This window comes from Fistularia commersonii, chromosome 19 (assembly GCF_037954325.1).
Source record: "Fistularia commersonii isolate RoL2024-O1a breed Wild chromosome 19, RoL_Fcom_v1.0, whole genome shotgun sequence".
In the NCBI taxonomy this organism is placed as follows: Eukaryota; Metazoa; Chordata; class Actinopteri; order Syngnathiformes; family Fistulariidae; genus Fistularia; species Fistularia commersonii.
Window position 1 is genome coordinate 12,612,371 of NC_141302.1, and position 12,570 is coordinate 12,624,940.

At 51.3% G+C, this 12,570-nt stretch overlaps 2 protein-coding genes across 3 annotated transcripts; both read left to right on the plus strand.

Annotated features, from left to right (window-relative positions):
• The first annotated feature begins 1,490 nt into the window (after positions 1 to 1,490).
• Positions 1,491 to 11,762, plus strand: c19h4orf54 (chromosome 19 C4orf54 homolog). Of its 2 annotated transcripts, none has more exons than XM_086165784.1 (2): positions 1,491 to 3,988; positions 11,194 to 11,762. In XM_086165784.1, exon 1 carries the CDS (start codon positions 1,509 to 1,511, stop codon positions 3,945 to 3,947), a length of 2,439 nt encoding a protein of 812 aa, XP_086021910.1. In that variant the 5' UTR covers positions 1,491 to 1,508; the 3' UTR covers positions 3,948 to 3,988; positions 11,194 to 11,762. The 2 variants fall into 2 exon arrangements, with proteins under 2 accessions (XP_086021910.1, XP_086021912.1); XM_086165786.1 differs by lacking the exon at positions 11,194 to 11,762 and adding an exon at positions 4,071 to 4,458.
• LOC147223754 (uncharacterized) lies at positions 4,606 to 8,450 on the plus strand. The gene has a single exon (XM_086165804.1). The coding sequence runs from the start codon at positions 5,302 to 5,304 to the stop codon at positions 7,432 to 7,434; it is 2,133 nt and encodes a 710-aa protein (XP_086021930.1). The 5' UTR covers positions 4,606 to 5,301; the 3' UTR covers positions 7,435 to 8,450.
• Positions 11,763 to 12,570: the final 808 nt, after the last annotated feature.

Consider the following 12,570-nt stretch of genomic DNA (forward strand, 5'->3'; position numbering starts at 1 on the left):
GGAACCCATAATATATCCATGTTTCCATGGTAACTGTAATGGCTGAATTCATCCTTGATCATTTTGCATAACTCAGTTTTGATTGATGCAAATTAATCTTTAATCCTAATCAACTTGTTATTAACATGATATTTAAATTTTATAATGATGTTATTACAATGCTACAATGTTATTGCATGTTATTATATTATTAAAATATCATATTCCAACATTGTTAACTTTTAATGTAATTCTAATTTTATGACAGTGGTCTATGGTGAAGTCCAAACTCATCATTAGTCTTAAAAACTATATTAACTATATAGCCATATAGTTTATATTGTATAAATGAAATAATATAACAAACATCTCTCCGTTCTACTGAACATGTTCCCTTTTTTGGGCCAAGAATCAGATCCCAGAGCATCTTCAAGGTTCTTCTGCCTTGGAGACCACCTGACCTCAAGGGCCTGGATGGAATGAATGAATAAAAGAATGAAGCAAAAAAATACTGAGTGGTAGAATTGGATAGTAAACCAGCATAAATGAAAAGAAAGAAAATATTTAAAAATAAAAAAATAATTTAGAATTAAATGAATTAATTGGATCTAAATCTAATTAATTAAATTAAATATGATATAATAAAAGGGGTGCTTCGGCCTCACAGCACGAAGGACCCTGGTTTGATTCCAATGTGGGGATCTTTCTGTGTGGAGTTTGCATGTTCTCCCCGTGTCTGCATGGGTTTCCTTCGGGTTCTCCGCTTTCAACATGCAGGTTAATTGGAAAACATTGGGAAAATTGCCCCGAATGAATGAGTGAATGGTTGTTTTTTCTGTATATGTGGCCCTGCAGTTGACTGGCGACCAGTCCAGGGTGCACCCTGCTTCTCGCCTGACTAAAGCTGGGATAGCCTGCATTTAACCCTTGTGTTGTCTTGCGGGTCAAAAGTGACCCACTACCATGTTTAGCTGTAGAAAAAACACCTTAACTTATTTTTTTCCAACTTGAAATTTTATGACTTTTCCTAAAGAGACCCCATAATTAGAAAAAGTGATATTTCTTTTTTGTTTATGTTTCCATGTGGGCTGTACACCACTAGGGTACAAAGATTGTCTTATGGGTCATTTTTGACCCGTTGGACAAGGGGAGTAAACACAATGTTAAGATCGCACGGGGGTTCACACCATCATAAGTATTGTAGCATTTTAGTCAGGAAAACGACCGGGTGACGATAAAATGTCTATTTAATGAGCATTAGCTGTTACTGGACGCAGCCACGCCATAGGAGCGTGCAATATAACTTACTGTTCCAGCTCAATTCCAGGTAAAAAAACACAACCCAAGATTGATTGCACCCCCAAAAAACACACCATTCATTCACAACAACAACAGAAAACAAGCATCAACATAAACCCCAACATTCATGACTCGCTTCATTACATTACATTACATTTGGCAGACGCTTTTATCCAAAGCGACTTACAATAGAGGACATAAGCACCGCAAATAACACCTGCAAATACAAGATGCACATGCTTCAGGATGATATTATCGATCCTTTCCAATCCTTTCCATCTCCTCTCTTGGGGTTTCTTTTTAATTTCTCCTTCCCGCCAGTGGGCCATAAGGGACCGATCCACCTGTCAATCATCGCCACCTCCAGAGCTATAAATGACCCTGGCGACATCCGGGACAGCGGCTCCGCCCGCGCAGGCGCAGTAGGGGAGGGGCGGCGGGACGCCCTGCGGAGGCTGCGGAGCCGGACGGCGGCGAGCGTCCAGGGTGCGCACGCCCGGGACCGCTTTCCCGCCAAAATTCGAGGTGCGTGCGGCGCGTGCACTCCCCCCCCCTCCCCCCCTCCCGCCGGGCGCCCCGGCCCGCGGCCCCTGCGGGACGCCCAGCGCCGTCACACCCCGGCGGCGGGTCAGCGCGTCCCGGATGTGCTGAGCAGCGGCCGCGCAGCCATGGAGGACGCGCACCGGAAGGCCGTGCGCGCGTCCAGCCTCATCCAGAAAGTCATCTCCAAGAAGTTGATGTTCGAGCAAGAGCGCAGCATGGAGCGCGGGGAGCTGCGGGAGGAGACGCGGGCGTGTTCCCGCTCCGAGTCCGTGACGCGCACGGAGACGCCTTCGGACTTGGCGGAGGACGAACACGCGGTGGTCCCGGTCCCGGTTCCGGTTCAGCGCAGCCTCCCCCCCGTCGCCTTCCGCTGTCGGGGGGGAGGCGACGAGCCGGGGAGTCTGCGCAGTGCGCACGACGAAGGGGCGCACGGCGGCGCGGCGGCCGGGAAGCCCACGAAGATGTCGCGGTTGTTCGTGCCCAGCATCCGTGCGCCGGGGCTGAACTCCGAGCACGCGTCCGCGTGCAAACCGCCGGAAATCAAGATCAACTTAAGGAGCGTGAGAGAGCGCGGGGGCGCGCAGCCACTCGGCGTGTCCCGGCTGCGCGCCCTGGGCCCGGGGCCTGGCTCCGGCGGCGCGCACCGCGCCGACCCCGCGGACAAAGTCCCGCACTTCACCGTGCGGGACTTCCGGGACACTAAGACCAAGCTGCACGCGCCCATCCACCAGGTGCGCGACGTGCGCAAGCTGGTGAAGAGCTCCTATCACTTTGTCTCCATGGAGACCGATGGCGCAGCCGTAGACGGCTTATCGGAGCACAGGAAGTCTGCGCCGCGTGGGAACCCCGCTTCCGGTTCGCCCATCGTCATCAAGTGTCAGTCAGTGAACACCAACAGTCACGGCAAGCGGGCACCGGAAGTGAGCTCGTTGTCGCCGGAAGTCGACTTGTCGCTGCCAGAGGGCGCTACCAAAGCCGCCGCCCCACAAAAGGTGGCGGAAGAGGAGGCGAGGAGATCGGAGGAAATGGCGTTGATGGTGAGGAGGTCGGTCAAGGCGGTGGACAGGAAGCCCGAGTCCAAGATGGCGGCGCTGGAAAAGCTGCAGGCGGCGGTGAAGACCATGGAGCAGCTGTACGTCTTCGAGAAGAACGAGTGGAGGAGGAAGGACGAGCCGCTGCCGCTCGCCGGCAGCCACGTGATGTCGCTCCTCGCCAGCGAGGAAGTGGGGGCGGAGCTTCCGGAGAGGGAAGGGGGCGGCAGACCCGAGGTGCGGGTGTCCGTCAGCGCCAGGGCGCCCCGTGCCACCGCCGCCCCCGGCGGGACGAGCGCGGCTCCCAAGCCGGCCTCCTCCGCGAAGGCGGTGGAGTCGAGGCCCGGCGAGGAACCCCGGGAGGCGAAGCCTACGGCGAGGAGGTTCTCCGGAGACGGCGAGAACTACCTCACCATCCCGGTGAAGCCCCCGCCCGACAGGACCTCCACCATCTCCTTCTCCGGCCGGCCTCGGGCCGACCCGCCGCCGGCGCCCGGCGCCCGTTGCTCCCCCGACCCGCCCCCGGCCACCATCTACCACTCCCTCCCGCCCCAGCAGCTTTTCTTCTCCCCCGCCGTCACCCCCGCCCCTCCCCCCGAGCCCCTCCTCCACGCCACCCAGAGGAAGATGCTTCTGGACCCGACCACGGGAAGCTACTACCTGGTGGACACCCCTGTCCAGCCCGCCACCCGACGCCTCTTCGACCCCGAGACGGGCCAGTACGTGGACGTGCCCCTGCCCCCGGCCCCCGCCCCTCCCGTCCCCCTGCCCGTCCCCTCAATGGCCGCCTTCGGTCACGCCTACATGATCTACCCGGGCTTCGTGCCGCCGCCCGCCGTCCTCCCCGCCCGGGCGCTGGCATTGGTGCCGCCCGATGGAGGCGGCGGGGACGCCGCGGTGCCCTCCCAGGCCGAGGCGCTCTACATGGACACCCCCTTCTACCTGACCACCGCCGCGACGCCGCACCACGTCACCAGGGTGGCGCCCACCACCAAGCCGCCGGTCATCAGCATCACCTCCCAGCAGGGGCCCAGGATCGTGGCCCCGCCCTCCTTTGACGGAACCACCATGAGCTTCGTGGTGGAGCACCGGTGAAGATACCACCCGTTGGACACCCCCACCCCCCACCCCCTACGGTGAGTCACCCACCCCTGCACTTCCCCTGCTCCTGCACCTGCATGTAGCATTAGCTTCTGCGCTAACCCTCAGCACCGGCAGGGGGGCGGTGATGAGAACCAGGAGCAACATCAAGGAGGTCCCTCTTGAGACCGAGAAGGAACTTGGAGGCCAAGGAGGCTTGAGGCCGTCCCCTGAGGCCAAGATGGTCCCTCAGGAGGAAAGAATCCACATTCAGATCACAGCAAATAACGGGAAACCCATCACAAGAACCGTGTCGGCTATAACGTGTTTATTGCACATTTATGACATCAGAATGGAAATGACCGTTTCAAAATGTATCAAAGTAAAAATCACATGATTTTAATGCTATGAACGTCATAACCTGCCGTTAGACTAAAGTTATAACGCTCTTATAACAAGTCATTAGTAGAGTTTTTAAATTAATCAAGTGAATGATCTTTGTAACTGTAACATAATAAACAAAGTATCGTACAATAAGTTACATCATAAAGTTAGATTTTATTTGCTACAATGTGGTGATTTGTTACCGCAGCGGAAAACATCTCTCCTTCAGGCCTTCGGGGCCGTTTTCCTCTACACTGAGAACGTCAGATGTTCTACCAACCGATCCCAGTGGAAAACTGGACCTGGATCCGTAGGACCATTGCTTGTCCTCAGGACCATCTGACCCCAAGTCCACACATGGATCTTCTAAAATGGGCTTCATAGGACACCATTGTACTATTGTGACTGTAACCTAATGTCCAGATGGACTTGGGTCTCCACTGCATCTGCTCTATCTTATCTGGGCTCTGTAAATTTGTGTCTCCTGGGCAGATGCTACTTCTTCTCAAAGCACCTTCATATGGTGGCTTCTACCAACTCCTGAGTTCCTGAGGTCCGTCAGACAATTTTCAGACCTCCTGCCTCTCCAGTCAATCTGGTGACGTTCAGGGTTTTTCACCTCGACTTTGCTCAGCTCAACTGCTCTTCGCTTCCTTCCCCACCTCCTTCCATCCCTTCCTTCTTCGAACATTAAAACGAGACATCTCATTGGACGGTCTGGGAGCGCGTCTTGTGACCTCCAGGTCACCGTGATGTCATCTGCTTCTGCTTATATCATCACGCACTACGCCGTAAAGCCTGGATCTTTGAGCCGTGATCATCATAGCGTCCAGAACTTTGTTGCAACAGGAGAAGAAGAGGGATCGCCGGACTTGAAAGACAAAAGAACGCTGAGACAGGAGAAGTTTGGGAATGCCTTGTATGCATCGAGACAATCCAGGGAAAGGTAAGGAACCGCGAGCTTGAGAAGGTGAAGTGGTTGGACATGGAGCCAAAAAGACCAACGAGGAATAACAAGGGAAGATCAACCAACCTTCTGCACATGTTCATGAAAACCCTCAGACTGTTGTGGCAGAACCAGAGGGAGGAGCTCCCTTCTGTCGAGCTCGAGGAACCGCCAGCAAGCCCTCTGAAGGAGGAGGTCCACCTGGGCCCCGTCCTTGAGCAGGATGGGCTTTCCAGGATTGACTCCACAGGTGACCACAATCCTGCCCCCAGGCCTGATGACCGGAAGCAGGCAAACGAAAAACGAAGACCACCAGTTCGGGATTCTGAGATCCTGCACCAAATGGAAGCCGATGAGGAGAAGCAGGAAGAGGCCCCGGAACATTCCGAGGAGGAGTCTTATGCCCCTGAGAATGAGCAGTTTCAACAACTGATCGGAGACGTAGAAGATGCAGACGTCAGTCGCGGTCACGAGATGGAGATACCATGGCATAAAGGGGCGGGAGAACCACTAGCAGACCCAACGGCAGAAGATGTCCACCAGGTGGACAGTCTGATGGAGCCGAGCAGCAAGGAGGAGTTAAGGTCTTCTGATCAACTGGTCAAACTCAGTGACCAAGCAGATGTGGACCAAGAGGAACGGCCTCTGATGTTTAAGGAGGCCTCTGCTGCTATGGTGCCGACCCAGGAAATGAAGCTGAACCTACCTTCTTGTTTTCAATCTTCAGTCCCGGACAAACAGAAACCGGACGACCCCTCTGACCTCCAGGACCTCTGCTCTGGCCAGGGTGGGGCGATGAAGATGCTGGATTGCACGGATCCGCGGCTCCTGCGTTATCTCAGCTCCATGGAGGACCGGGACCAGGGTGCCGTCTCATCAGCAGAAAGAGCCTGGAGGCAGAAGGAGCTGGAGGCGAGTCGACAGACAATCAAGGAGAGAATCCAGGCTGTGGAGGAGGACGTGAAGGACCTTCAGCAGGAGGTGGCGGCCATCAACATCTCAGCTGATAAGGCTGTGGAGGAGAGCACAAAGATTTTCACCCAGCTGATCAGCCTCATGGAGAAAAGATGTTCTGATGTTGAGCAGCAGATCCGATTCCAGCAGGAGAGTGAAGTGAGCCGAGTGACGGAGCTTCAGGAGAAGCTGGAGCAGGAGATCACCGAGCTGAAGAGGAGAGACGCTGAGCTGTCTAACGCCGATGAAGACCTCCTCTCCTCGCAAGGTTGTCCCTCGCTTTCACGGCACAGTTCATCTCCACCGGCATTCTGTGGTGATGAAGGTTCTGAGAGCTATTCAGAGCACGAGGGGCCACAGCTGGAATCTGACCAGGAGGAGGTCTACCAGGAACACTGCCTTGAACAGCAGGAGGTTTCCAGGAGTCCTTCCACAGGAGACCCAAATACCGATGACCGGTCACAAGCAGATGAAGAGCAAAGTCATCTGGTTCCAATGTTGGCTCTTCAGCCATGTCAAGCCACAGGAGAGGAACTGGGACGGGACTCTAAATGTTCTGCCATGGACTCCTTATCCACCGAGGAGGGAGGTTTGTCAAGGAACCGAGGCAGAGGAAACTGGACAAAAACCGAAGTGGAGGCTTCACTTCTGGATCCGACACTCGAGACCCGAGCCGACTTCCTGAAGTACTCCTGCGACATCACTCTGGACCCATCCACCGCCGATCCCTTGCTGGCGCTGTCTCGAGGCAACAGGAAGGCCACCTTCCCCACAGAGTCCTACTCGAGTCAAGGAAGCAGACTGTTGGGGTGGACGGGCCAGGTCCTGAGCCGGGAGAGTCTCACTGGGCGCTGTTACTGGGAGGTGGAGTGGACCGGCAGCGGTGGTGTCTGTGTCGCCGTGGCAACCAAGAGCATGAGCAGAGCGCACCATGACAGCGTGTTCGGCTGGAACGACCAGTCCTGGGCGCTGCACTGCTTCAAGAACAGTTACACTTATCAGTACAACAAGGTCCCGTGCCCCCTCCGGGGTCCGCCGTCCTCCAGGGTCGGGGTGTTCCTGGACCACGGCGCGGGGGTTCTGTCCTTCTACAGCGTCTCGGGAACCATGACGCTCCTCCACAGGGTCCAGACTAGTTTCACTCAGCCTCTCTGTGCTGGACTCCACCTGTACTTCTATTCTCCTGGGGACACGGCCGAGTTTGTCCGGCTCCAGTAGCGGAACCCGCTCGATATCTGTCCAAGGCTAGAGCTAGAGTTGTGAGCGAGCTGTGGTCCATACAAATTCTTGCCATGGCAACTGTTGCAAGCTCACATAATTTCACTGATGATTGATCCGATGTTCCCAACCAGATGGTTACCCATTGTACCGTTGTACTTGCAGAAAAACTAGCTTCTATTTATGCTAACAGGTGCTAATGTCAGTAAATGTAAGAAGGTACCAGGAGCTGCAGATCAGTAGGAAGCAGTTTCAGAACCTCACTCCTTGAACTGATGGTCCGACAAGAAATAGTACTATTACTATGTGTAACATAGCTCACCTGTATAGTAAAGCTATTTGGAGTGTGTCGAAGGTCAGGCTAACGGTTTAGGCCAAGACAACAAAACCAGTTGCTAAAAGAACAAAACAAAGAGTGCAAAGCGAAAGCAACACAACTCTACGAAGCAACAGAACCCCAAAGGCCACTGAGGTTAATCAGAAACCATCTTTGTTCATGCTGATCTCAGTAGCTAGCTCCCTTTACCTGTTTTATAGGCCTTCAAGTTACAGTGCCTGTCCTAACTAATGCAAGGCTTACACTTTTAAGACGAACGGCTTAAGACCAAAAACTTTGAAAAGACTTGTGTAAAACTATTAACGCACACCAGCTCTCATCTTAAGAATAGTTTTTAGAGTCGCAAGTCTTAGCCTTATCTTACTACGCTTAGACAAGGCTAAGACCAAATACTCTGGGTCTCACGTCTCAAGACTTCGCAAAGATTTTGAAAAAACACATGGAAAACTACAACTAGATTCTTTCAGCATTTCTTTTTCTGAAAGATGTTTTCATCAGGTATTTGCAGAGCCTCCGTTATTTCGGTCCAATAATCAGAATCAATGTCAGAGAAACTTTATTTGTCCTTTCGGGTCAATTGGAAGGCACAAGGGGTAGTATAGCAAGCTAGAGCAGATGAACATCTATAAATGTATGAAATAAATGAAGATTTGATTGAAATAAAGTGCAGTAACTCCAATGTCAATAAGGTGCCTTAAATAAAACGTATTATTGTTATTATTTCCGCTTTTCCTTCTCAGCCGTGATACATTGGAGAGTTCCTTCATCTGCTCCTCTTTCTGGACGGTCCGTACTGATCAGGACGTCCTTCGACAATGAAATACCGTCTCTGCCACCAATATTGCTCTGGCGATTGCTTGTCTACCAGGTTTCCTTTTACGGTTTTGTCGGCGTTCGTCTGGCTTCAGTCTTTACGGTGACATAAGATGTGAGCCTAGCATTAGCGATTACTATGGTTACCGTCTTGCTAAATTGCAGGGGAGCTGTTTTACTACAGTGCAGTGAGTTTGGCCCCCCAGGGGACCGGGGTGGTCAACGTTCTAGAGCTCCAAACACCTGTAGCGCTGTGGCTTCTGACAACTGGACTGTGGCCCCTGATGTGGGTGGTGGTGACAATTTTGAACTGGCGTCATGACGGCGTCCGTCCCGCACAGACAGCCTCGGCTCAGGTTGCCCCGTCAGTCAATCTGCTTGCATGCTCTTTTTGTTTTGCTAGCAACCTGAGGTGTGTGCAGGAGTGAAGCTGAGCTGGACCAGGCAGCTCTTTGCTATTGACTGCTTCTTTCTAGTGGAAACCTATGGAAACAGAAGATCTGGTAGATCCCCGGGACAGGAGCTCCCCTTGCCTCGAGACATTTAGCTACTCAGCAAATGCTAACCTCAGGGCAGTCTGGAGTCAAGACTGCTGATTGGCTTTCAGATGAGCTGCACGCTGCATGTAACCTGATGCTTCACGAAATGATCTATTTTAACAAGCTGTGTTATTACAGTGCAATTAGAGCCTCCATTGCCAGCAGCCTCCATGTGGAGAATCAGAAGCCCATGACTTGTTGCATGTTGGTGCCGATGTTGAAATCCATTGCACTAAATGAGACGCAGAAACACATGACAGGTTGTGAGAATTTGATTGGCCGTAGTGTGGAAGTAGTTCTGTGAAGTGACAATGTTTCTGTCATGTTCCTGCCACGGGGTTGCAAAGTCCTTGCCAGGGTTCTGACTCGCTGCAGCTCCAACGCAGATTCCAAGCAGCCAGCGCTGTTTGAAAATGTCAAGGGGCCGAGGATGGAGCCCTGTGTTCCACCTGGACGAACGGAACCAGGAATCTTCCTGGTTTGCTTTGACCATCCAGGCACGGTTTTTAGCTCGTGAAGCGAAAGAACATAACTTAGACAAGCAGCATAGTGGATCTCCATTTTGATTTTTCAAACTAAAATTCTGGAATGAGCCAGAGAACTTCATAGTGGCGGCAGCCACCTCACTCCATCTGACGTAGCCTCGTTTAGCTACTTTTTGAATCACTGGCCGTGAAGCAAAAGTCGGAATGGTGTCTTGGTGATGTCGCCAATGACATGGTGCTCGTTATATTTCTCATTTAACAAAGCTAAACTGACATCATCGATATTTATCGACTTTGTTGGTAAAATGTTGACGTTTGTTCGATGATGCCTGAGGTGTGAAGTGTCCGTGCTGGCGTTCGTGATGCCAAGCTAAGCTATTGAAGATTATCTTCAACACCTTTTCAATGCTTCAAGAGTTTCCCCAAAGCCCAATGTTGGTACAATTGTAAAGGCAAAGAGTGCATGTACTTTTGATACTGTAAACAGATAGTAGTGCTCAGAAGTACTCATATACAGTACTTCCACTAAAGACAGTCAGCGCCATTGTTTGAATGATTGCAATTGAATTCTTGACTGTAGGGTCTGAGGCGGGTTGGCTGAGTGCTCCGTAAAAGAGGCATGAACCTCGACTGCAGGAGGTGCAAGGAGGGTGCGCAAGTGCACCCCAGGGACTTGGTTGTGCCGAGGCGTGGGTTCAGCTGCCGTTGCATGTCAAGGAGGGGCGACGGGCTATTAATAGGTGGCGCCATTTGAAGGGGGGTGGGGTTCAGATGGCCCCCGATCAGCAGGTCCAGCTGCACCCTGGACTCCAGGCTGGTGGAATTCCCCTTCTCATCTGACCCCTCCCGCCCAGGGGCAACAGCTATGTTGGTCATGTAAACAGATACCAGGGTCAGATCGGGGCCACCTCAAGAACGCTGGTTCTGTTTACGCTGACGGGCTGAGAAACTGGGTTCTTTTAAAGAACCCCCGTGTTCTAAACTCGTACCAAACTCCCAAGGGGCAAGAATACCAGCACTCAGTACTTCATCAAGCAGCATAATACTATAATAGTACCTCTCCATCTTCTGTTTACTGTCCGATCTTAGTGTTCGTTGGCAAATTACGTCTAGCACTTCCAGAGTTAGCACGGATGCTAAAGGGAGTAAATACTCAAACCAAATAATCAAGAGATGGCAGTAAACGCAGGGTTGGAGTAATTAGTCAATACTTGAATCTCTTCGAAATTGTTGGAGAACCAACCAGTCGGTTCCACAGGTCCGGACTCTCAGAGAGCTGATTCTAAGGCTCCAGTGACACCATGTTTGTAGTTCTGTCATGTGGACATTTGCATTCTGTATCCTGGTTATTAAGTTCCTGCCAATGGAAGCTAATATGCTAACTAGTACCCAATGCCTGCCACCTCAGAACTCTACGCTGATGCTAAAACCAGCAGCTAGCTCTGGGCTGTGACTGCTAGCTAGCGGGTGGTCGCTGCATAATCAGCGCTGTGGTTTCCAGCACATGTTGACTATTCAGGTCTGGATGATTTTTGCTCACTGTGCTAACTGTCACACCTGTGACCTTCCCTCTCTCTCCTGGCAGGGTGGAACCGAGCAGATACCCTCCAGGATCTCTGGGCTCCTGCCTACTCCTTTGTCCCCCGTCCCCCCCCCCACCTTGAAGGTGATGGTTCAAGGTTCCAGGACTTTTGACAATCCTTTTGAAAATATCCGACAATTTGTTCCTCATATGTGTAAAGAACAAATGTCTTACTGTGTTGATTGACAGGCCCAATTAACCTGGGGCGAAGGGGGGAGGGCGCTCACAGTGTTATTACACGGAAATAAACAGTACTACTGCAAATTAATCACCACAGTACTCATAAGTACTGCGAAGAGGGACAATACAAGTACTGCGAAGACATTAGTCTTACTGGTTCTGTATGTTTTCGGCAGATTTGCGTTAAAGCTTTATTTTTATAAACCTGCAGTTATTCCTTCATTCATCCACTCAGTCATCCATCCTTTCTTTTTCACCAACCCGTTCATTCATCCATCAATCCATCCATATCCCAACAGTGCACTCCTGCAGGATGAATGAGAGGATCTTAACAGATCTTCAGGCTTTGTTTCTTTGCTTTTTGTTGGAAATTAAAAATGTAATTAGCTCAGAATTAAGTACGAGAAAGTTTTTCATGTGTTTTTCTGATGATTATTTTGGTTCGAAGGGGTTGGGTGTGTGTTTACCATTGGGAACAAGGCTGTTAGTACTGAGATGTTTTCTGCAGGATTGTAGTTCTGTTTCAATCTGGGACCTAAAGACTACAAAGATGGAGGGACGTGGGGTATTTGCTCACAGCAATGGGGGGGGGGACTATGCTAACAGCACAACTGCTCACGATGAGGACCTCTTGCATCCTCTTTGCAGATGATCCACTGATTGACATCAAAAGTGAGTGCTAATCCATTAACATGTCAACACATGTCTGCCTGGCCCAGTGTGTGTGTGTGTGTGTGTGTGTGTTTACAGACATGCATCTGCAGGGCTTTGCAACATGACGCCATACATCCTTCTAACCCAGTCATGTTTGGATCCCTGGCCAGCTGGGGGACTTTTAGCACAGATGGTTTACTTAGCATCAATGGTACTGATTACTGCCTACACACACACACACACACACATAAACACTGTCTTCAAAAACAGTTGTTTAGATTAAATTATATGTAGGTGTGAATGATAGGGTGAATGGTTTGTTGACAGCTAACCCATCCAGGTTAAACCATGTTCATCGCCCCTGACCCTGAAAGCAGGAGATGTGGAGATACCAAACTTAGTGGTCCCCCTCTTGAAGATGCAGGTCCAAATATGGCCACATGATTTCACACTACACGCTTTCACAAAATATAAATGATTTTTTTAAAGGCCTCAAGGTGATTCAAGGGAAGTGTCGTTCAGGACCTGCCAGATATCACCCTGCAA

Coding starts and splice junctions, on each gene's coding strand:
- LOC147223754 (XM_086165804.1), top strand. CDS start 5,302: ATGGAGCCAAAAAGACCAACGAGGAATAACAAGGGAAGATCAACCAAC.
- c19h4orf54 (XM_086165784.1), top strand. CDS start 1,509: ATGCACATGCTTCAGGATGATATTATCGATCCTTTCCAATCCTTTCCA.